The 21,590-nt window shown below is 41.4% G+C and overlaps 1 protein-coding gene across 1 annotated transcript in view; it reads left to right on the top strand.

Annotated features, from left to right (window-relative positions):
* Positions 1–18,169, top strand: part of grik2 (glutamate receptor, ionotropic, kainate 2) — a 142,101-nt gene extending 123,932 nt beyond the window's left edge. The window contains 3 exon segments of the mRNA XM_049027148.1: positions 6,499–6,724; positions 11,477–11,727; positions 16,909–18,169. Of these exon segments, the coding sequence (XP_048883105.1) occupies positions 6,499–6,724; positions 11,477–11,727; positions 16,909–17,073 (642 nt within the window). The 3' untranslated portion in view covers positions 17,074–18,169.
* The last annotated feature ends 3,421 nt before the right edge of the window (positions 18,170–21,590 follow it).

The raw sequence follows: 21,590 nt of genomic DNA, 5'->3' as shown, positions 1-21,590 counted from the left end.
TTACATGGTCATAAAATTCTTTAGTTTTTTTTTAACTTGTAATAGCAACTTATTGGAATTTTTTAAGTGAATGGGATTCACTGACCTGCGGTCGCATTTATATAATAAGAAAATTAATTGCACTTGTTTGTTTGTTTGTTGTTGTTTTTTTTTACCTTAAAAAATGACAGTGACGCCTGCATTTCCAACAATTCCGGGGGCACATTTTCAGACTTACTGGACCCTGTGCGGGGCCCCAGGGGTGTGCTTTCACAGACCTCTGCCGTGCTTTTTAATTGCACAAGTGTTCCTCTGTGTGGAGAACGAAGCGCTGCAGCCACACCGGCTCTGTGCGTCTCGCTGTGCTGAGCAGGGCAATTGGAGGCACGCCTTCCCTCCATAACGCTCAACTAAACTCGGGCACTTGAAACGGATTGGGAGCAACAGGGCCGAGTTGCTGAGATGTGGACCTTTTTAATGAGCTCCTCTAAAGAGCTCAGGGGAGATCTCAGCTCCGTTCCCAGGCGTTCAGAGGAGCCAGGCTTCAGCGCTGAAATCGATACCGCCCATCGAAAAATGCTATTTCATCATCAGATCAAATCCTACGCGCGGAAATGTAAAGTGGCTTAATTTCACTCAATCGGGAGGAAATAACACAAGTCTGTATCCATATGCAATGAGGGGAATGTGAGTGAGACTTACTTATTTACGAGGGAGACTCTCAAGGTGATTTGGAATGAGCATGTTTGCCTGTCTGTTCTTGATTAAAGCTTATAAGTGTGTATTGTTCTGGAGTACGTCATTCATCACTGCCAAGCCCATTATCATCACAGTGCAGAAATAATGCATTAGCGCAAGGGGAACATTCCACAATGGCGGTAAAGTTCATGTACAGCCTCCTCCTCGCTTATAAATTCATAGACGCTGGTACTTTACAGATTTTGTCATCCAGTAAGTGGCAACCATGGACCATGGTGTCAGATAAAGTTTCCAGCGGAAGTGGTTAAAGGTTGTGGGCATTTCAGTATTAGAAGACAATGTGCCTACTGTAACTTCAGGAAGCATCAATATACAGTAAAAACAAGTTACTTTGGTTATGTGCTGCAGACGTAGGGTGTGGTTTATCTAGAGAAGGTTGTCCGGTGACAGTATTGTGTTTTTTTTCCCCCATATAACCAGTATTCTAAAGATGACTCTTCTACTTGGATTGCTCTGTGTTGCTTGGTAACTCCAGTCACCCCAGATCTGTTTTCATGTCTTTGGTTCCATTTCCGGTCCCTCAAAGATTCTGTCCTTAAGTCACACCAGATTCTAATCAGCAGTGTACATCACAGCACACCAGACTTTGCTCTGTAAATGTGTCATTTTGGGCCACACACTATACAAACCGCTGTTCTCATTGAGGTCCCACTCTGCATTCTCCTCTTAGCAGTACGGTCATTCCAGCTCACTGTTGCAGAGACTTCATTCTGTAATGGCAGCTCATTTGAAATCGGAATCATTTTAAAATCGCCGGGCTATTACTGGAGCACGTTAGTGATAAAACAACATTGGGAATTCAGTTGAGAGTAACAAAGGTTTGTAATTTCATTTTTAACTCCTCGCCTGGAAAAATTCCTTAAGCTGCCTCTGCTACAAAGTTCAGTGGCTTTAATGGGTATCGTAACATTATTTTTAGTAATATGTGTTCATAGTTGGTGTGGAGGAGAAAAATATTTTGAAAAGTAGCCGGCAAATAAAAGGCACTCAAAGCTTTGCTCCAAAACCATACACCTTGCCTTACGGGTGCCGAAAATATATTACATGCTTTGCAGCGATTATCAGTGTGATCTATCTCCAACCTGGTGTTATTTAAGCATGAGTAATGTGAACTTCTTTATGTAGTAGTAATAAAAATCTCTCTCATTCATATATTATTCTCTCCTCTTCGTACAGCCGGGAAATAGTTAAATAATGGTTAATTTCTGTCTGCTAAAATATTCCAATGAAACTTTTCATATACTGTAAATTGCAATATCTTCAATACTTATCACTTGTATGTTTAACAATATAATCTTTAGATATAATAAATTTCGAATTCCGAATATTGGAAGGTTGCAAGCTGTGTGCTGCCAGTTTTGTTTGAAGGATTTATTCAGTTGGTATCAAATTCATCTATTGCTAAGAAGAAATGGCCTTGCAGGATGCCAGACCTATATGGTAGGGTAACCCTGATTTAACCAAATTCTGCGTCATCCAAATTACCTTTTGCGTTTGTGCACCTTTCTGTGATGTCTTGTATGTACAAAGGACTTGGAGCCAGAATGATGTCACAATGAGGTATCGACTCTATCGATTCTAGGGACTCCCTATAGCAAAAGATGGGGCCCTCCATCTCACCTTCCACATGGGAAAATTACCATTATTTTAGCTTGAAGTCTAAATTAATAATGTAAACAAAGAAATTAATAATCACAAGTCCCGTGGTTTCATGTTTGCGAAAAACAGAATACATAAATAAAGCAGATCTGTTGTTGCAGTGTACTATGTAGTCAGTCGCCCTCGGGGCCCCCCCAGCTTGAGGGCCCCAGGCTATTGCCCTCCTTGCCTGTCCAGTCCCTGCACCTCGGAGCAGGTCTGTGCCACATGAGCCATCTTGGCCTGGGGGCTACGCCAGGCCCTTATTCTTTAGTAAACCCTTGTCTTTGAGGACACTGGTCCTCATCTATATGAAGCCGAAATCCAAAACATGGAATTTTCCATGGCTCAAAGAAATGGTGTATTCCCTCCTGCAAATCTTATTTTGTATATTTTCGTTCATATTTACCTTCCAGTAGAACTCTTATGCTTTCAGCGCTTGTTGTTTTTCATGATTCATTTTATTCTATACTCTCTTTTTTCTCTCATCAGACTTATTTCACCACCAGTGTTTACCGCAATTTTGCTTGATCCTTTGTACATGTTTTCACAGGAAGATTTTAAGTCTGTTCCTGTTTCTGGCCTTTTAAGCTCAAAACATAAATGAATTAAATTGATATGATGGATTGGTAGACCAGGCTTATTTGCAGATTTGAACGGCTCCTGCAATGTGAATTGATTGAGGTAACAAAATCTGAATGGCAGGGAAAAGTCATAACCTGTAAATGACACTTTGATCTAAAGGTTGTACTACATACCTGTATATTACGGAAAAATCAAACGTAAATATAGTAAGACTTTATGAACCTGTAGATTTGACATGTTGCTTTTCGTTGACTCCCACTGTTTCACAGCAATTAGCACGTAACAGTTGATCATAATTTGCTATCCTCTTTCATGCTACTGATCCATGTGAAATGATGCAGATAGTTCAGTGCGTCATTTGCAAGGAGTGTACAATACAGCTTTGCATATAGATTAGACTGCCATCCATGAATGGTTCTTTTGGATTAATCAATCAATCAATCAATAAGCAAATGAATTAATGAATGAATGAAGTTTAGTCTGCATACATTTGACCAAAGAGTCAACATCCAATTAAAAATGTAAAAATAAGTCATGGCACAAATGGATTGAAGCATCATCATCCAGAAAGGGTTGTAGGAACTATCATCGTGATCAGTGTCAGCACTGGGTGCAGTATCAGGTTCCCAAAATTTACTTAATACTTAAACATGAATACTGAGATATATTTTTCAGGTGGGACAGTTATGCCCTTATAATTTGTTTTCAGAATCTGAATCATTTATTGGGAAGCATTTATTATCTCAGACAAAATTGTTCGTGATTACAAACTGCACAACCACACAAATAGGTGGGAATAGACAAAAATAGACAATGCACTGTGCCACATGCTCATCTGTAACATACGGTATTTCATTGGCTGGAGGGATTTTAGTTTAGCATTGCCTGAAACTTTTCACTGTCAGATGGAATGGTGAGTAAGTCAGGCTCTCTATTGCTTTATATCGCCCTCGCCTGGGATTTAAATGCAGCCTCAGCTCTGCTGGAGTCTGCATATTCTCCCTTTGTTGATTTTCTCCTACAGTCCAAAGACATGCATTTAGGCCTCTTGTAGTCCCACCTTGTTGCCTCTGCTGACTGTGATAGGCTCTGGGACCCCCACATGACCCTTTGCCTCCACTGTGACTGGACGATGGATGGCAGGTGTGAAGTGGAATCCCCATAGACATCTACAGTACAGGATCAAACAGACGATATCAAACCAAGCTTATTTGTCTTACATGGTGTATTATCATGTATTATTCAAGTTTTCTGTCATTATTAATAATATTAAATTGTTATAATGTATTGATATATAATTATGATACTACACCAGTCTTTGTTTTATGTGCATTCAGTATCCAAATTATCACTTATCCTGATCAGATGCAAAACCCCCACTTACACTTTTTATAATTATCCTGTCTGTCTTGTTCACTACTTATATGGGAATAGCATTTTTAAGAAGCAATGGATGATATTTCATGATTGTATTTTGTTTTATTTTTTTGTGGAATTTTCCCCAAGTAGAATTGTTTCAAATTTCATTCAATGCATTATACACAGTATTGTTATGATTTAATTTGGTCAAACTATTCATAATTAGTAACAAGTAAAAAAAACAGCAAACAGCAGTAGAATCTGAATATTATACATCTAGACTTGCTGTCACAGTAAATGACAATAATTTAGTTACTACAGAAGTTTTGGTACTTAAATATTGGGTTTATGTGATCCCTGTGGATTGATGGATTCATGAAAGTGGATTTTCATGTAGAGAAGCTCAATAGTCACTGTCAGTATGTGTACTGCATATTTGAAAAGGAATATCTGGGGCTCATTTGAACGCTTGATATAAGAAAATCTTTTTGTTTTAAAATAAATCATCTATCTGCATCTTAGCATAAATCTTGTGGTAGCACCAGTGGAAACGATCTTAAATAATAGTGATATTGTGTAATATTTTGTATTGATGAAACCCTTCTATTAAAACTCCAAAGGTGAGCCTATCCCCGGTAGCTTCTTTGAGTTGAAGTGGTTATCTATCCTCACGTGTATTCAAATAGAACAATTTTGCATTATCAGCAGGCCACTCGGCAAGCTAAATCAGCTGATTTCTCAAGGGTGACTCGAAAAGATTCTGATAGGCAGTTCACAAATCACCCAGTTGATCTAAAATATTGATTGGCCACAAAAAGTCATTACCATGCGATGATGGCAGATGGGTCCTTCAAGATGTAACTTCATTTTGTGCAGAAAATATTCCTTTCAGAGAATTTAATACTCACACAATTATAGAACATACAAATTCTGCTGCTTTTGCAGTACAAAGCTATAATGTCTATTCTCCCTGCAGGTAAATGCTGATTGGTAGAGATGATATAGAGAAGAAAGTGTTAGCAAGTCACGGTTTCGGCAGTGTGACCAAAAGCACGAAAAGGGAAAATAAACTAGCTAGGAATGGCTTACCTTGACGAGACATCAGCTTCGGTGAATGGTCACCCAAAAAACACATTGTAAAATTGTAAAACTGTATGCTGTGGAAGTTTGGGGAAAAAGTAACTGCTTATCAAAAAATCAAATAATGCAGGTACTCTAACGGTGCTATATGCAGGGAGTTAAGAAGCTATCTGTGGAACTTAAAAAGAACACAATTCAGCTTTCTACTAGATGTCATTATGAGTAATATTTGAATCTGTATCACTTTCGTCTCTGTGGAATAAAGGAGTTTCTGATGCCAGTTGTTTATGAGAAATGATACCCTTTATCTCACAATTCTATAAAAGAACATTTTTGTAGCCTATTATAGCCTTAACTTCTTTGTTTGCAAAGAATGTGTTGCTTGGCTCGTCCGCCGCAAACAAACCTTTTTCAGGGGCAATTTGTAGTCATTATCACGTGGCAGTCTTACCAGCAGTGCTACAGTACCATGAAGAAAGCATCCATGAAGAAAGGGTGGGGTGCACGTAATGACCAGGAAGGGGGTGTCTGTACTTTGGTGTCAGAAAAATGACTAATTTCTAAAAAAAAAAAAAAAACACTTTAATTGTAAATTACCTTTGGCTTGTCTTGACAGCCATTTTTTTTTTCGAAGTCAAGTGGCTTTTTATCTATTTCAGGGTCCTTATTCTCACTTTATAGGCTGAATTTCAGTATTTGTATATTTGCCGGATTAAAAATAAGGTCGGGTATAAACTGTCACCAGTGCAAAATAAAATTAATATATTCTGCATTTATTATGACACATGGCAGCTGTTAATTCAACAGAAGTTTGGATCAGAAGACACAAAAATAATTTGATTTGTTTTGGAATGTGTATGTGAATCAGTCCTGTAAATGGAGGGACTGAATAAGGCTGGAACGTTAGAGCAAATACAGGAGCTGTTTTATATTTAGACATTGTGAGGTTTTGATGGCCTGTGAAATTGCAGCCATTTTAAAGATATTTTTGCACCTGTTATAACAGCGCTGTCTCGTCAGTGGAGGTGCTTGGTCATTTAGCAGGAAGTCCTTATACGGTCATTCCTGACTGCTGCCCTGCCCATTCTCTCTCCCCAGAAAACCAAGATCTCAACCTACGACAAAATGTGGGAGTTCATGAGCAGTCGCAGGCACTCAGTGATGGTGAAGAACGTGGAGGAGGGCATCCAGCGAGTGCTAACATCCGACTATGCCTTCCTCATGGAGTCCACCACCATCGAGTTCGTCACGCAGCGCAACTGCAACCTGACACAGATTGGCGGTCTCATCGACTCCAAGGCCTACGGGGTGGGCACGCCCATGGGTAGGTTCAGCATGAACTGCCCTTTCATGCACTTACCAGTCTGTTTTATAAGCTAATGGAAGTGAAGGCCAGGGGAGTCAACAGCTCCTGTTCACAGAGGCCAAGCCGCATATACCCAGGATGCATTTTCTCATTCACACTTACATGCTATAAATATTTCAGCCCAGAAGGAGAATGACAAATTATCGGGCAAATGGCATGTGAACGATTGAACAAGTAACTAATAAACCAAAACAGAGAGACATCACTTCCATTTCATTCCAGAAAAAGGAAGGTGAATTTTTTTCAACTTTCTTCTGCGACAAAATGTGTGATTTTCAGTCTCACAGATGTGTATTCTGTAGCCTTGGTGGGCCCCGCTAATGCGGGATTCAGAACAGACAGCTTTCGGATGTTACTCTGGGATGTCTCAGCAGAATGCAGTCGGGCAGGTTTCTCTCTGTTTTGCTGCTCACGTCTTGTGGGAATGTGAAATGCATGGACACAAACCAATTGATGTGTATCTGTTGTTCACTTGGTATGATATGCTTACAGATCTGTGAGAACAAATACCGAAAAAGTTTATGTGGAGACAAATTCCATATAAAGTTTATGTGAAAGAAAACTTAGGGACACATTAGCAAAGAGATGGGTGAAATACAGGATGCAGTGGTTCGTTTTATGCAGTGGTCACGCACGGGAAAAAATTGAGTGGTTTTTCTTTGTTTGGAGGATGGTTACAAATTTTGAAACATATTGCTGTAATCTCTGGTAAAAATTGGCAGGATATGTAAATTACACAGGTCAAAGTGTGTGCTTGATGATTATTAGGCATATTTTTCGAAATATTTTTCATACACCCCAGACCAAAGTTTGAACTGCTCAGTGAGGACATTTTTGGCAGTCATTTCAAAGACCTGCTATGGACCAGAATCTGCTTTAATTAACTCATCCCTTAGGTTTAATGTGTGACGATTTTTTTGTCTATACTTCAACTCGGGCCTTGGTCAGAACTTTGAGTAACAATCGTTACCGTCTTGCGCTGATTAGCAGGATGTTGTCATGACGCCTCTCTGAACGGCGGGGCGAGGTGATTAACGACTCTGCCAACAACCACCCGAAATGGACTTCACACACTGTTGCCTTCTCACAAGCAGGGCATTAATCCTATGGACGGTGCTGGTCGAGTCATTTCCCGCCGTTGTTTATGCCACGGATCATTATCTCAGTTCCACACTCTGCATTTCCATGGGCACTTATGCGTTTTAAAGCTTGAGAGTACACAGGTTTCTCCGAGTGTGCGTGGTGTGCATATGTGTGTGTGTGTGTGTGTGTGTGTGTGTGTGTGTGTGTGTGTGTGTTTGTGTGTGTGTGTGTGTGTGCGTGTGTGTGTGTGTGTTTGTGTGTGTGTGTGTGTGTGTGTGTGTGTGTGTGTGTGTGTGTGCGTGTGTGTTTGTGTGTGTGTGTGCGTGTGTGTGTTTGTGTGTGTGTGTGTGTGTGTGTGTGTGTGTGTGTGTGTGTGTGTGTGTGTGTGTGTGTGTGTGTGTGTGTGTGTGTGTGTGCGTGTGGTCCCTAGAATGTGATAAAAGCTTGTTATTTTGATGCTGTTGGAACCATTTTTTCGATCGACACAAGGGGGAATTCAACTTTTATAAAAATCTGTGAATGCAATCAAAAATATATAAATGCCAAAAGTCTTGTATTTTGTTTGATCACTTATGGTTAAGGTTAGGACTGGTTAGGGGTTAAGGTCGTCATTGTTGGAATAGAGTTTTGCCCATGGAAATGAATGGATGGTCCCCAGAAAGATACATGTCTGTCTGTCTGTCTGGCTGTTTAGCCACTGTAAAGCAGCATTTAGTGTTGTTGGTCCCCAGTGTGAAATTTGCAAGCTGTCAAGAATGACCCAGTTGGATAACTAATTCTCACCTTTTTTTTTAACAGTACCATATATTTTCCCATGAATTTCTTAGTGTCACTGTACGGGTTTTTAATTATGAACATTTCACTCATTCCGCTCCACCTCATCCCCTAAGAGTGACTCGGGAAGCATAAATCGCTGTCCAAATCTAAACGACATCATTCGCTGAGGTAACCTGTTGGAGAGCAATCGCCAGCGTGCACGATGTCTGTGGAGTATTTTACCGCACAGCATCACCGTGACCGGCTGCGTGCCGGCAGAGCCAATGTGAAATAAATATCCAGAGGGAAAAAAAAACACAAAGTGTGACTCCCACATTGGGGACACCCCCGTACTGTCACCAAGAAAAGACATCCCTCTGCAGTGCGAGTTATATAATCGCAGACATACGAAAATAGAACTGCAGAAATCAGGGACGGAAGGCAAAACAAAGACAAAAGAAAATATACATGCGAAACATAATCTGTGGTGTGAGTGCTTTGTAGAATGTTTAAAAAAAAATTTATGTATCTTGCATGGCAGTGCACAGTTCCGGAGTCCCTTACAAAGCTTATAATTTGCTCCTTATCTCCAGCTACCAGAGCTGGGTATTAGCTGGGCATTAGGTTATGCACCTCAGGTCCTAGGGTTAGAACCAGCAATCATCGAATTGCAAATTGACAGGAAGCGCACATAAAGACGATGCACCAAGTAGCGAATCTGGCCGTCCTCGTACACCACAGCCTCTCGGGACGCTGTACATGTGCACTGGTTCTGTGTGGCCCACCCTGCACCTATGAATCTTCTGGCTCGTTAACGCAGTCACTTAAACCGTGCTAATGCTGCTAATTTGTTTTCAAGCCTCCAGATTAAAAATGTAGAAGGTTCCGTTTGTCATTAAGAAACACAGAGTGCAAAAAAAAAAAAAAAACTAATCTGCAATGATGTTAAAGGACAAAATCTCAGTGCTACAAATACGATTTTGGTCTTATAGCAGCTCATTTGAATTTTCGTGTTTACAAAGAATGCATTGGGGACATCACCAGTTCCCTTTTAGCACGCTGCAGCTACTCTCCTTTTGCAGCACAGTTTACTAGACAGCATTTTCCTCAATCAGGATTTAACGTATTAGTCACTAAGGGCCCGGTGGGCACATTCATTTTCACGAGTGAATGCACGGTGGGGAACAAAAAAAAACTTAATTTTTCATATGGCTGAATCAAGGAAGAAGTCAGTTTGCATTAGAGAAAATAACCAATAGTTTTTTTCTTTCCATATTATTTTATTATTTTTTTTTTACAGAGGATACTGTCAGTTGTACTTAGCTTAAGGTTAGACGTACTTTAATCAAACTGCTGTCAGGCAACACTCAGGTTTTGTTTCCTGCATAATTCTTTGCTCACTCATCACCATCGTTTGTCTCCTTGAAGACTTCTCAGGCTTATTCTGCCCTTATGCACTATATCAGTGTAAATATGCTCCTTTTTTCCTCCGGTAGGGATAAATTTGGCTTTTACGTGAAGCGGGCACGGCGCTGTGGGTGTGCTGTGCTCCGTGCGGAGGTGGGGGTTACTCTGAAGCTTAGAGTCTGACCCAGGCTTCCCACGCTCAAAGCAGGTTCTGCCCTTGTGGGAAGCCCAGGATACCAAACTTGAAGGTTCTTCCATTGTCAAGGGCACGGAGGACTGCGAGTTCCTTGTCCTTTAATGCTGACAAGTCAGCAGTGTAACCTACCTTTTAAACCCTGGCATCTCATCGGGTTAGTGCATCACATTACTTAAAAGAGGCATCAGATGTACTCTGAATGGCGCTGTGGTGGGCATACAGCAGACAAATATCCAGCATGGGGATTAGGTACAGAATCGTTTCTTTATTGTGGACATGGTACCCTTTATGGGAACTGAGTAGTAACAGAACCAACACAGCACAAATAGGAGAATCAACAAAGAGAGGAGCCATTTTGCTGATAAAAAGGAACTTACTGAGCATAATTATGAACAGAATCCAGTTTTCCAAGAATGCAGGGTGGAAGGAACCAACAGAAGTTACCCCAGTCAGCCGACTCTCTGTGAGATGCCTTTTTGGTTTGTCGAGAATGTAAATTATGTTCTCCTGCATGTGTGTAGGAGGCTTCAGAAGGGCCCACTGGGGGTCTGCATCACTGGGAGCACTTGAAATCTCCTGATACCTATAGTGTCCCAGAATGAGGTAAACGTAGGAACCTCTTCAAAGCACTCAAACTGGGAAGTAATTTATCTTCTAAGACAGCGACAGCAACAGGAAACATTGCTGCATAACTGTTTTTAATTAGTGAGAGCGGCTCTAACGGCTGAAAGATATTGCCAGGACCCCAAATTCGCAGCAAGGTGTGATATCAACATTAGCAGTTCTGCTAAAATAGTCACAGTTAAGGCGCCTTGGGGCAGAAGGTTCTCCGCGCAGGGTGCATTAACTCAAAGATTGAAGGGCCTCATAGCCAAGTACCCACACATTCTGCTGTTACTGAGTGCAGAAGATCAGTATACTGCTGTTTTGTAATGTTTAGTAACTTTGCACCCAAATGCAGATAATTTTACCCATAGATTCAGTGGGAGAAGTTTTGATTCCAGGCAAAGCTGTGCCAACGGCAGCTTGACAGTGCAGCCAAATTGCTTGCATACTGTACTTGTCACCATATATTTTTTGATGCAAATGGATATTTTACGAAATATATATTAGAGCATAATTCTGAGAAGTATAATACCCTTTCTTGGGATTTCATTCCACAAGCATCTAGTTGCTGAGCTACTGCAGTAATGAATTTCCAGACACGGGCAATGCCAGGGTCCCCCGTCTTCCAGCGGGCTAACCGTCAATCCCCATCCACCTCCCAGGCTCTCCATACCGGGACAAGATCACCATCGCCATCCTGCAGCTGCAGGAGGAGGGGAAGCTGCACATGATGAAGGAAAAGTGGTGGCGAGGCAATGGCTGCCCAGAGGAGGAGAGCAAGGAGGCGAGCGCCCTGGGCGTGCAGAACATCGGCGGCATCTTCATCGTGCTGGCCGCTGGCCTCGTCCTCTCTGTGTTTGTGGCCGTCGGCGAGTTCTTGTATAAGTCCAAACAAAATGCACAACTCGAAAAGGTAAAAAAACATTTTCACATTTCTGGCCTGCAATGATAATGTGCAAAATGTGTATATTTGTGTGTGTATATATATTATATATATATATGTGTGTGTGTGTGTGCGTGTGTGATTACTTGAGTTTTCTTTGCTTTACCTTATATACCTTTTTATATGCTTACAAACGATGCTATTTTCTGATGTCATTTTTGGTATTTTTGTGAACGATTGTTTTTTAAAGAGCGGCTCTAACATACTGTCGAAAAGCACAATTGCTGATGCTAATTTCACAAAAGTGCATGTATGCGTGTAGATGTGCGTGACACTGAATTTGATTATTATTACTCACTTCTGAGTAACTAAAACATGTCAGATGCCTGAACCACCTCTGGTTTTGTACAGAGGTCGTCATAATGTGTTTTATGTATGAGTTTATTCTTGCATTTGCCTTGATGATTGATCTGAAATAAGGTGAAGAATGTAGAGCAGTATTAAGCTATAGAGATGCCAAGAGGGTAGAATGTCAGCCATAGATGCAAGATGAATACCTTGTGTTCAGATGACAGTCAGCATGCATTTGAAGCTGCCATCTTGGTGATCATGTCTCATGTTATGCTCTGCTTGGTTTGGCCTAAGCTACCACACCATCACTTTCTGTCTGAGCCTCGCTCAGTTCTTTACAAGTCCTACGTCTAATGGGATAAGTGCTGCAGAATTTAATAGCCAACCAAGTGCATTCATGCGACTGCATGCCCAGATGACCTGGCAAACGCGAGGACCATTTCCTGTGATGTGTCCCAACGTTTTCCACATTTCAACAGTTGTCGGCCTCCATAATATCTCCATGTTTCACATGCAGCATGCGTTCATCTATTTTAGGGGGTCTGATCACGGGAAGCCTGAGGCGTGAGGCAGGGTACACCAGGGACACCAATCCGTCGGAGGACACTTACACACAGTCCTGCATTATAAGCAATTTAGAGACACCCGAAAGGCATGTTTTTGAACTGCAGGATGAAACCTGTGTAAATAAAGGGAACTGGGGCTTGGAATGAACCCACAACCCTGGAACACTGGACACTGTTGTACCTGCTGAATGACCACGCCTCTCATGCCATGTACAAAAAGCAAAAGAGCATTACTGACGTCGAAGCAACAGATCTTAAAATACATTCCCATTCGCATACAGTATTTCTCATTATTCAGCAGTAAAAACTCTCATTATTCATCACATTGTTAAAAACATTTTGTTTCGCTGTTCCACATTCGTTCATGTGCTTAAAACGAAAAAGCTTTCGCTTTCATTTTCAATTTCTGCTGTCCTCCCGATCTCCTTCCCAGCAATGGGTCTGTATCAACATTAGCCATGTAAATCTTGATCATTCATCACCACTTAGCCTGCCTCTCCAGGGGACGGCTTTAAAAGCCTTTCCTACACCCTTTATCGATTGGAAACGGTGTTTTTGTTTGTTGAACCATCAACCATGTATTGATATTTTCAACGCGTTCTGCTGTGAGGTATTGTTCTACGATAAGTCCTTTGTTATTGACCCTCTCAGAAATATAGTCCCTCGGTGAATAATTGTAGGGGTCCTCCTTTCTTTTTTAACGGAAGGTGAGGAATGAAGCCCTAGTGAAAGTCAGCAAGCAGTGACAGCAGCCCTGACCCACTCTCTGTTAAATACGCCAGACGCTCAGAAACTGATTGTGGCAGCGCGGATCTTACAGCGGTTCGCAAACTAACGTGGCACTAAGAGGACATGTTGTGCTTACTTTCAGATCTCTAAATCTGGGGGGTATAAGACGTCCCTTTAATGTCTGCATAAAAGTTTATATGTGAAAATGAAGGGAGAATAGCTAATTGCATATATTTCATGTTGTGAGCAATAAATCTCAGAATGCAAGAAGTGTTTATTAATTCCGTAGGTGGTGTTTTGATGAAAAATTGTGTTTATTTTCACCTCAGACTGTATTACAAGTAACTTTCATTTTACAGTGCTTGACACATAGTTGTTGAATATTTTAATAAAAGACTGAAAACTTGTAGGATGGCGTTTTTGAGATTCGCTGTTTGATCATTCAGCCTGTGAGTTCTAGCTAATTCAGAGTTATTGTTCCCAGGTTGCTCTCATGCCTCCACACAGTCTCATGACCACATGCTTCGCTTGACATGACACCCTTTCTATCCACTTGGTTCATGTATGCGCATTCCAGCTGTCAAACATGCCACCATGCCCAGATATGTACACACAGGCATCGATCCACAGCCTGGCAGACATTTTATATGAGTTTATACAAACACACTATACTTCTTTTAGAGAAAGATAAACTTGCCATTGGTCACTTGTAGCTACTCTTAAATGTTTAAAATGGTTTACATTGGTATGGTTATGGAAATATTAAAAGCTTATGTATTACTTTAAAGGATCTGTAAACTGTACTCAGAACAAATCAAAGGCTGTTCTGTTTATCCAAGGTTTTTTTATTATTATCATTCTTTTATTATTTTCATTATTGATACACATTTTTGTTATTTTTGGTTTCATCAAAAATTCTCTTTAATGAAATGAGAATGAAGATGTTTCTTTGTGTTTTTATCTATGGAAACAACCCTCATCAAAATAAAAAGTGTACATGCAGTACCTATGTTCTCTATCCTGCACATACTACAGAACTGTGACAGCAGAACAACTATAGCAATGAAAATTAAAAATGGAGTTAGGTATTAGCTGGCTAATACTTTCGTTCAAGCAGCGCCCAGCGTTGCACGATCAAACAATCCAGTGCCTTGCTTAAAGGTACAGTACCCGAAATTCTGGGCACCTTCTAGTATTTCAACCAGCAACCCTTAAGCAAGAAATGCACGTCATGAATGACATGACCGATCTCCATGCCTCTGTCTGAATTACACTACCATTCCATCAGAGAACGCAGACCCACCCTAATAACTATGGTTTCTGTAGGGTCACATGTCATCGTTTTCCTCGTTCTCCCATCATGGCTGACAGCGGTGGTTCCTCTGGGATGACCAACTGTTCACTGCGATGCCCATGTCCGCTTAAAGGCCACTGCCATTTCTCCATTTTCTCCTCCCTTTCCCTCCTTCTCCATTGCTTTCTGTCATCTGGATGTTATGATTCTATCCTCTCTTGCAATGGGCCAAACTGGTTAAAGCAGCCACCTCCTCGGTACATAGCTATTACCCATCACTAAGTGTGGAGACGCGCTATTCTGAACCTCGACAAAAGATGGCAAAAAGAGCGAGGGACGCAGAGACAAAAAGGTAGAGCGAGAGAAGCTGAGAGGGGCGTTCTAGCATGAGAGCTGTCAGAGGATCCAGGTTAGTGCTTCTGTGTTTATTTTTTAAAGTGTTTCACTGCCTCTGTCTGTCTTTCAGTTTCCGCATGACTGACTCGATTTAAAAGCACGTCACGTTTGCTGAGGATGCGGGTGTGAAATGGCATAGTGCGCGGGAAAGAAATCGCAGGCTGTATAATGACTGAGTAAATTGAAACTGGTTTCCTTTTTCTGCTTTTAATGAAAGTAGATTGATGTATTAATACGTCCCACAACTAGATTTCCGCCTTCCATGCAATCAGCCGATTGTCGTCTGCTTGCTGCAACAAAAATCCCACTGTCTGTGAAGAAGTTGTTATCATTATTACCACGATCAATTTGATATGTTAGTATGAAATCTCTCTATTCAAGTTAGACCCCCTCAATCATGCTCTTCATCCTGTATTGTGGACTTAGCATTGGGAGAGTTGGTTGGCTGGAGGCAACGAGAAATAAAGGTGGCAGATTGTGACTCCTGGGGGTTTTAATGATCTCCGTCCAGGACAATCCTAGAGTTTAAGCTCCTTCTGGGATGCAGGGGCCCTTGAAGTAAATGACTTCCTGTTTGGTGTCTGTGGTGAGCTGGATCACTACGCTGCTGCTGAAAGTGTATGAAATATTTTTGCCCCATGTTGTGCATCAAAAGAGGTATTGATTCAGACATAAAACACTGTAGATGGCATTTGCTCCATGTCACTCCATTATTGCTATTTATTACTGGCATGAAACTTTATCTGCCACTCTAAATGAAAACAGCACACCCAGACGCTTCTGCCCATACAAAATACTCTACAGTGCATAAAGAAAACAGAGGAGAGTATAACTATTTTGGTCATTGGATTTTTTGATTTTTTTTTTTATGGTGACTACAAGTCATTTTTATATGGAGACTAAGCAATGCCTATGGTTCTTGTTTCCGCAAAGGCCAAACACATCATGGTGTCTCAGGCAAGACTTACTGACACCACCCCAGGGCTTAATTGGTCATGGAGATGCTTAGGATTTTAGCTCGCAGAAATGTTGTATGCATCAGTAAGTCATCCTACTTGATGGAGGAAGATGAGTAAAGGGTTAGTCAATGTGCTCTGGGCTCTGATCCTGAACTGCTGGGAAAAGTGACACAAACAAGAGCAGGACAGGGAAAGAATATGGAGTAGCGTAAAAGAAGGTAGGGCCTAATATAGTAGGAAAGGGTGTTTACAGCTATAGAGAGGGCGGGGATATGCAGATTAGATCAGAACTCAGCTGCGGTGAGAGGGCGGGGATATGCAGATTAGATCAGAACTCAGCTGCGGTGAGAGGGCGGGGATATGCAGATTAGATCAGAACCCAGCTGTGGGGAGAGGGAGGGGCTGTGCAGGTTAGACCAGAACCCAGCTGTGGGGAGAGGGAGGGGCTGTGCAGCTTAAACCAGAACCCAGCTGCGGGGAGAGGGAGGGGCTGTGCAGGTTAGACCAGAACCCAGCTGTGGGGAGAGGGAGGGGCTGTGCAGTTTAGACCAGAACCCAGCTGTGGGGAGAGGGAGGGGCTGTGCAGGTTAGACCAGAACCCAGCTGTGGGGAGAGGGAGGGGCTGTGCAGGTTTAGACCAGAACCCAGCTGTGGGGAGAGGGAGGGGCTGTGCAGTTTAGACCAGAACCCAGCTGTGGGGAGAGGGAGGGGCTGTGCAGGTTTACCAGAACCCAGCTGTGGGGAGAGGGAGGGGCTGTGCAGTTTAGACCAGAACCCAGCTGTGGGGAGAGGGAGGGGCTGTGCAGGTTTAGACCAGAACCCAGCAGTGATTATGAAATCCTCAGCAGCCTTTCTGCCAATGCATCCCATAACGCTTGGATGGGAACATTTTTCCAACCTATCTTCTCTTCTACAGAGGTCCTTCTGCAGTGCCATGGTGGACGAGCTCCGCGTGTCACTCAAGTGTCAACGGCGGCTGAAACACAAGCCCCAGGCTCCCGTCATGGTCAAAACCGAGGAGGTCATCAACATGCACACATTCAACGACAGGAGACTGCCCGGCAAGGAAACCATGGCGTAAAGAATTGTAGTAATAAGACAACACGCCATTTTGCTTTTGTTCGGTGATGGAAACGGGGACCGGGGGGTGGGATTATGGGGGGTAGCTGGCTGAGTTTGGGGAAAGGAAATGGGTGAATGCCTGGAGCACAGACTGTCATCATTGTTCAAAACAATTTGCCAGAAAAGAAAAATGTTTCCTGTGGAAATATTCAAACCCGGGCAAAATCCAATGAGTTACCTCATAAATCTGACACTTGGGAGCTTGTGCAGCAAAATTCAGAAAATAAAATGTAAAAAAAAAGATAATATTACAAAAAGACTCTGATGGTTTGGAGCAGAGTTAAGGGATGTGTATTTGCATTTGAGTTTAATGGGCATTGTCTCAGTTTAACTGTCCTTTCTTTGGAATTTCAATGTAAATCTGAGTTCTCTAGAGAACACAACTATTGCGTTTCATGAACACAATATGCATTACACACGTATACAGTATAAAACTGGAAAAACAAGTAGTACGTGGACTGCAAGGGAATATGTGGTGTTCTTGTTTGACGTTTTCTATGACCTTATGTTTTCTAACCTTTATAATTGATATAATAAAATGTAGTACAAAAGTTTGGTTCAAAAATATTTGGGGGAAAAATCCCAGCAACATAAACCAAAAATGATAAGTTGCAAGTCCTAAAGTACAATTGATCTGAAAAAGCAGAGAGGAAATACCATCCTACCCGCAATAAGTTATTAAAAGGTGTCGAGATTATAAAATACTGGCTGAGATATATACGTAATATATAATCTGTCTTTTTTAAGTATTTGATGGTAGAGTATCAGGCTGCTGTTGGACCTTGAGAGGATCGATGAGCTGCACCCAAAGACAGGCATTGAGACCCATCGTCACTTGAGAAACCGTGACCCTCCCCCCCCCCCACAACTGGAATGTAGATCCTGGGGGCTAAAGCAAACTACCAGCTACTAGAAACGAGACAGCTGTATTTATTTACTTATTATTTTAATTTATTAATTTGCTTGTTTATCATTTTATGCGCGTCATTAAGACTCAAAATTGTGAGGATTCACCTCAAATAAAATTGCCGGTTTCCGTTCATTTTTATATATATATATATATATATATATATATATATATATATATATATATATATATATAATTATTTTTTTTCTGTTTCTTATTCCTATTTTAGGGGCAAAATCTTCACGTGTTCTTGTGGAAATGCAAGATTTCTATGAAAAAGTGTTTTTTGTAAGAGTAACGAAAAAAAATTAAAAAAAAAAACAAAAAGAAAAAAACAATTTTGTAATCATTTTTATCAACCAAACTGGCCATGGGGGTGTCTGGGTCTGGGGGTGTCAGTGAACCCTCCCCCACACACACGTGCTCTGCGGCTGCCTGAGCAGGATCAACGCTACGGGGGGTGTCCATGGAAACTGAGAACGCTCTCCATGCGTCTGTGTTCGTTTGTTTAGGGCTGGGGGCCCTAGCATGCCTGGTAGTGCAGAAGCAACACCTTTTCGACAAAACCTATTTTTTATCTTGTAAAGGAATCACATTTAAAGAAAATATTTTTACTTGGAGTAACAAGAGAGTAGACACACAAAAACTGTATATATATATATATATACAGCAAATAAAAGTAAGACGGAGGTGGACTCTGCCAATGTTGCTTTTCATTCTACCCCTGATTTCCAATAGACTGCTAGTATTCAGTGCTGAGAAATTGTGTGTAAATGATTTAAAATGGAAGATATATATATATATATATATATATATATATAAAATAAAAAATACTAAACTAATTTTGACCATGTTGTGAAAACAAAATGGAGTGCACACAGTTTACTGTTTGAATTTGATGCACAACTTTAAAAAAAAAAAAAAAAAATTAAAAAAATATACGAAATGTTTGCTTTGTTGGTTTTTCTCTTCAAGTACATGCCAGAGAAAAGTGCATTTCTAATTAAATGGACATAGGTGGGTTTTTTTGGATAGATAAGCTTTATACACAATAGAGTTTGTTAGAGGTCATTTCCAAGCCTGAGCAAGACTGGTCACTCACACAGCCGCAGAGAGCTCTGACTTGTGAGATGTTACATCCAGTGACTGACTTGCAGTCCCTTCAGTTACCTCAGTCAGTACAGATCCATACAGTGACACAAAACCTTAGAGTACAGATACTCCCAACACGAAGTACTTTTAAAGTTATGGTATTGTACGAGCTCTTTCAACTCCAACAAGAAAGTAGTGTTTTGACAGGCAAAGAACACACCGTTCAACGTCTTGCATCTTGCGTGTGATTTAATGTCTTGTTATTGCCACTGAAAGTGCTTAAATGCCCACAATAAACTTCGTTTTAATCATGTTTGATAAGATCCATCCTCGACCTTTCTGAAAGGCGTGGCGTTAAAGCATCACGAAGTGTTGCACGCTGTGAGATCCTGCCAACGGGCTGATTCAAGTTGCAGGACAATGTAGGAAATACACTAAAATCTCTGAGAGCTCAGGCCATCTTCTGAAAAAAAAGCACTTGTATTCCCTTAAAATATAATCTCCTATCCATAAAAATGAAATAAGAATAAATAACGTTTCTCCTCTGATCGCTCTGCTTACATTTGGAATCTGAAGCCATTGGGCCATTGTGATCTCTAAACAAATGAAAATAATTTCTATGACTCTCTGGTTAATTAAGGCATTATTACACACAAACTCTCTCACTCCAACTACATATCAATTGTGCAGTGCATCTGTCTTATTCAAGGCTGCTTTTCGCCATGTGCATTGCAGACCAAAGTATCTCCTATCTTTTCATTAACTCAGCTATTACATTCAATTTGGAATTAATTGGTTAAACACAAGAGAAATGGCAGCGAGGCAGTGCTTAGCGGAAGATGCTCATTTGTAGCACTGACTGAGTGAGTTTTTCTTTCTCTTTGGCCAAACTGGTGAAGTGCTAAGCAGCACTTAAAATGGTGAGGCGCTGGTAGGGTGATAATGCGACACGGGTCCTTCACCTGGCCCTCTCTGTTTCCGCACAAGTTCACAGAACAGAGAGCCGTGTGCTGAAGGGCTGACACACACACACACACACACACACACACAATGTTAAGCAATAAATAGCTGCTTATGAAATGGAGATTAATGCAAAGCACAAGCCCTGAGAAAATATACTGCTCAAAGTATAACCTCTCACAGCAAATATAACATTTAGTGCCAGTCAGAAAGAGCTCCCTTGGCAACTGAAGCAACGTCATTCCAAGCACATTAACATCTTTCTTTTTCTTTCTTTCTTTCTTTCTTTCTTTCTTTCTTTCTTTCTTTCTTTCTCGTTCTTGCGACATCACATCTACACATTGCATTTTAGAGCCAGGTCATACAAAATTTTGAGAATAAAAAGCATGCAAGCCCATGGACCTCTGAACACAGGGGTTTGACGTGGGTTTGATGGGGCGGGGGATTGGAAGGTGGACAGGAGGCCATCTACAGACATCAGCATACTTTCCATTGCTCGATCTATCTATCGATCTATTGCTCATCCACATTTAATAACTTCTTTCCTAGTATCGGGTCTTAGTGCCAGTCATTTCATCTTGTCTGGTTTTAGACTTTCCTTCTGAATGCATGCGACCTGGTTTGATATAATGTGTTCTGCACAATTAATGTTAAAAGCTCCTGGATTGGGTGGTATGGTGGCACGGTGCTTAGCGCTGTTGCTTCTGACTTGTAGGATCAGGGTTCAAGGCTCTGTGTGTGGAGTTTGCCTGTTCTCCCTGTGTCATTTTGCCGTTTTCCCTGGGTGCTCTGATCCCCCCCCACCCCCACCCCCACAGTCCAAAAACATGCTGAGACTAATTGGAGTTACCAAATTGCCTGTAGGTCTGCATGTGTGAGTGAACGGTGTGTGAGTGTGCCCTGCGATGGGTTGGTGCCTTATCCTGGGTTGAGCCCATAGGCTCTGGACCCCCTGCGACCGTAAATGATACAAGTGCTTACAGAAAATGGATGAAGGGAAATCACTAGACTTTCAATGGGAGACATTCTTCCAATGCTGGAACTTTAGTTCTAAACGTGCATTTTGGCAGTGTGTGGTTCTGTGCGTCAGGAGTCTGCCCGTGACTAGACTGTCAGTGGTTCAAATCCCAGTGTTGGCAGAGTGATGTCACCATCGGGCCCCTGAGCAAAGGCCCTTAACACCAATTGCTCCAGAGACACTGGCTCACCCTGCTTTCCAATCCTCACCTGCTTGCAAGTAATGATATTTTAAAGAAGATGCTGGTTATTTATTAAGTTCATAGATATTTAATAAGTGCATTATTTCTGGAAGGAAAAGGGAAAAAGGTCACGGAGAAACGGAACCTGGCCACCAACAAAAAAAAAACGTATGTAAAGGGTGGAATGACTCATACAGAAACATTCTGAATGTCGACAGAAAGCATCTAGTGAGAAAGAAAGCATTCAATATGGTGAAGGGTAACATGAATACATTCTTACGGGTAAAGCGGCAAAGGTCACAGAGAAAGGCTTGAACA

The sequence above is a fragment of the Brienomyrus brachyistius genome, chromosome 9, assembly GCF_023856365.1.
Source record: "Brienomyrus brachyistius isolate T26 chromosome 9, BBRACH_0.4, whole genome shotgun sequence".
Lineage (NCBI taxonomy): Eukaryota > Metazoa > Chordata > Actinopteri > Osteoglossiformes > Mormyridae > Brienomyrus > Brienomyrus brachyistius.
The sequence above is the reverse complement of the archived record's forward strand: the minus strand, read 5'-3'. Positions and strand labels throughout refer to the sequence as shown.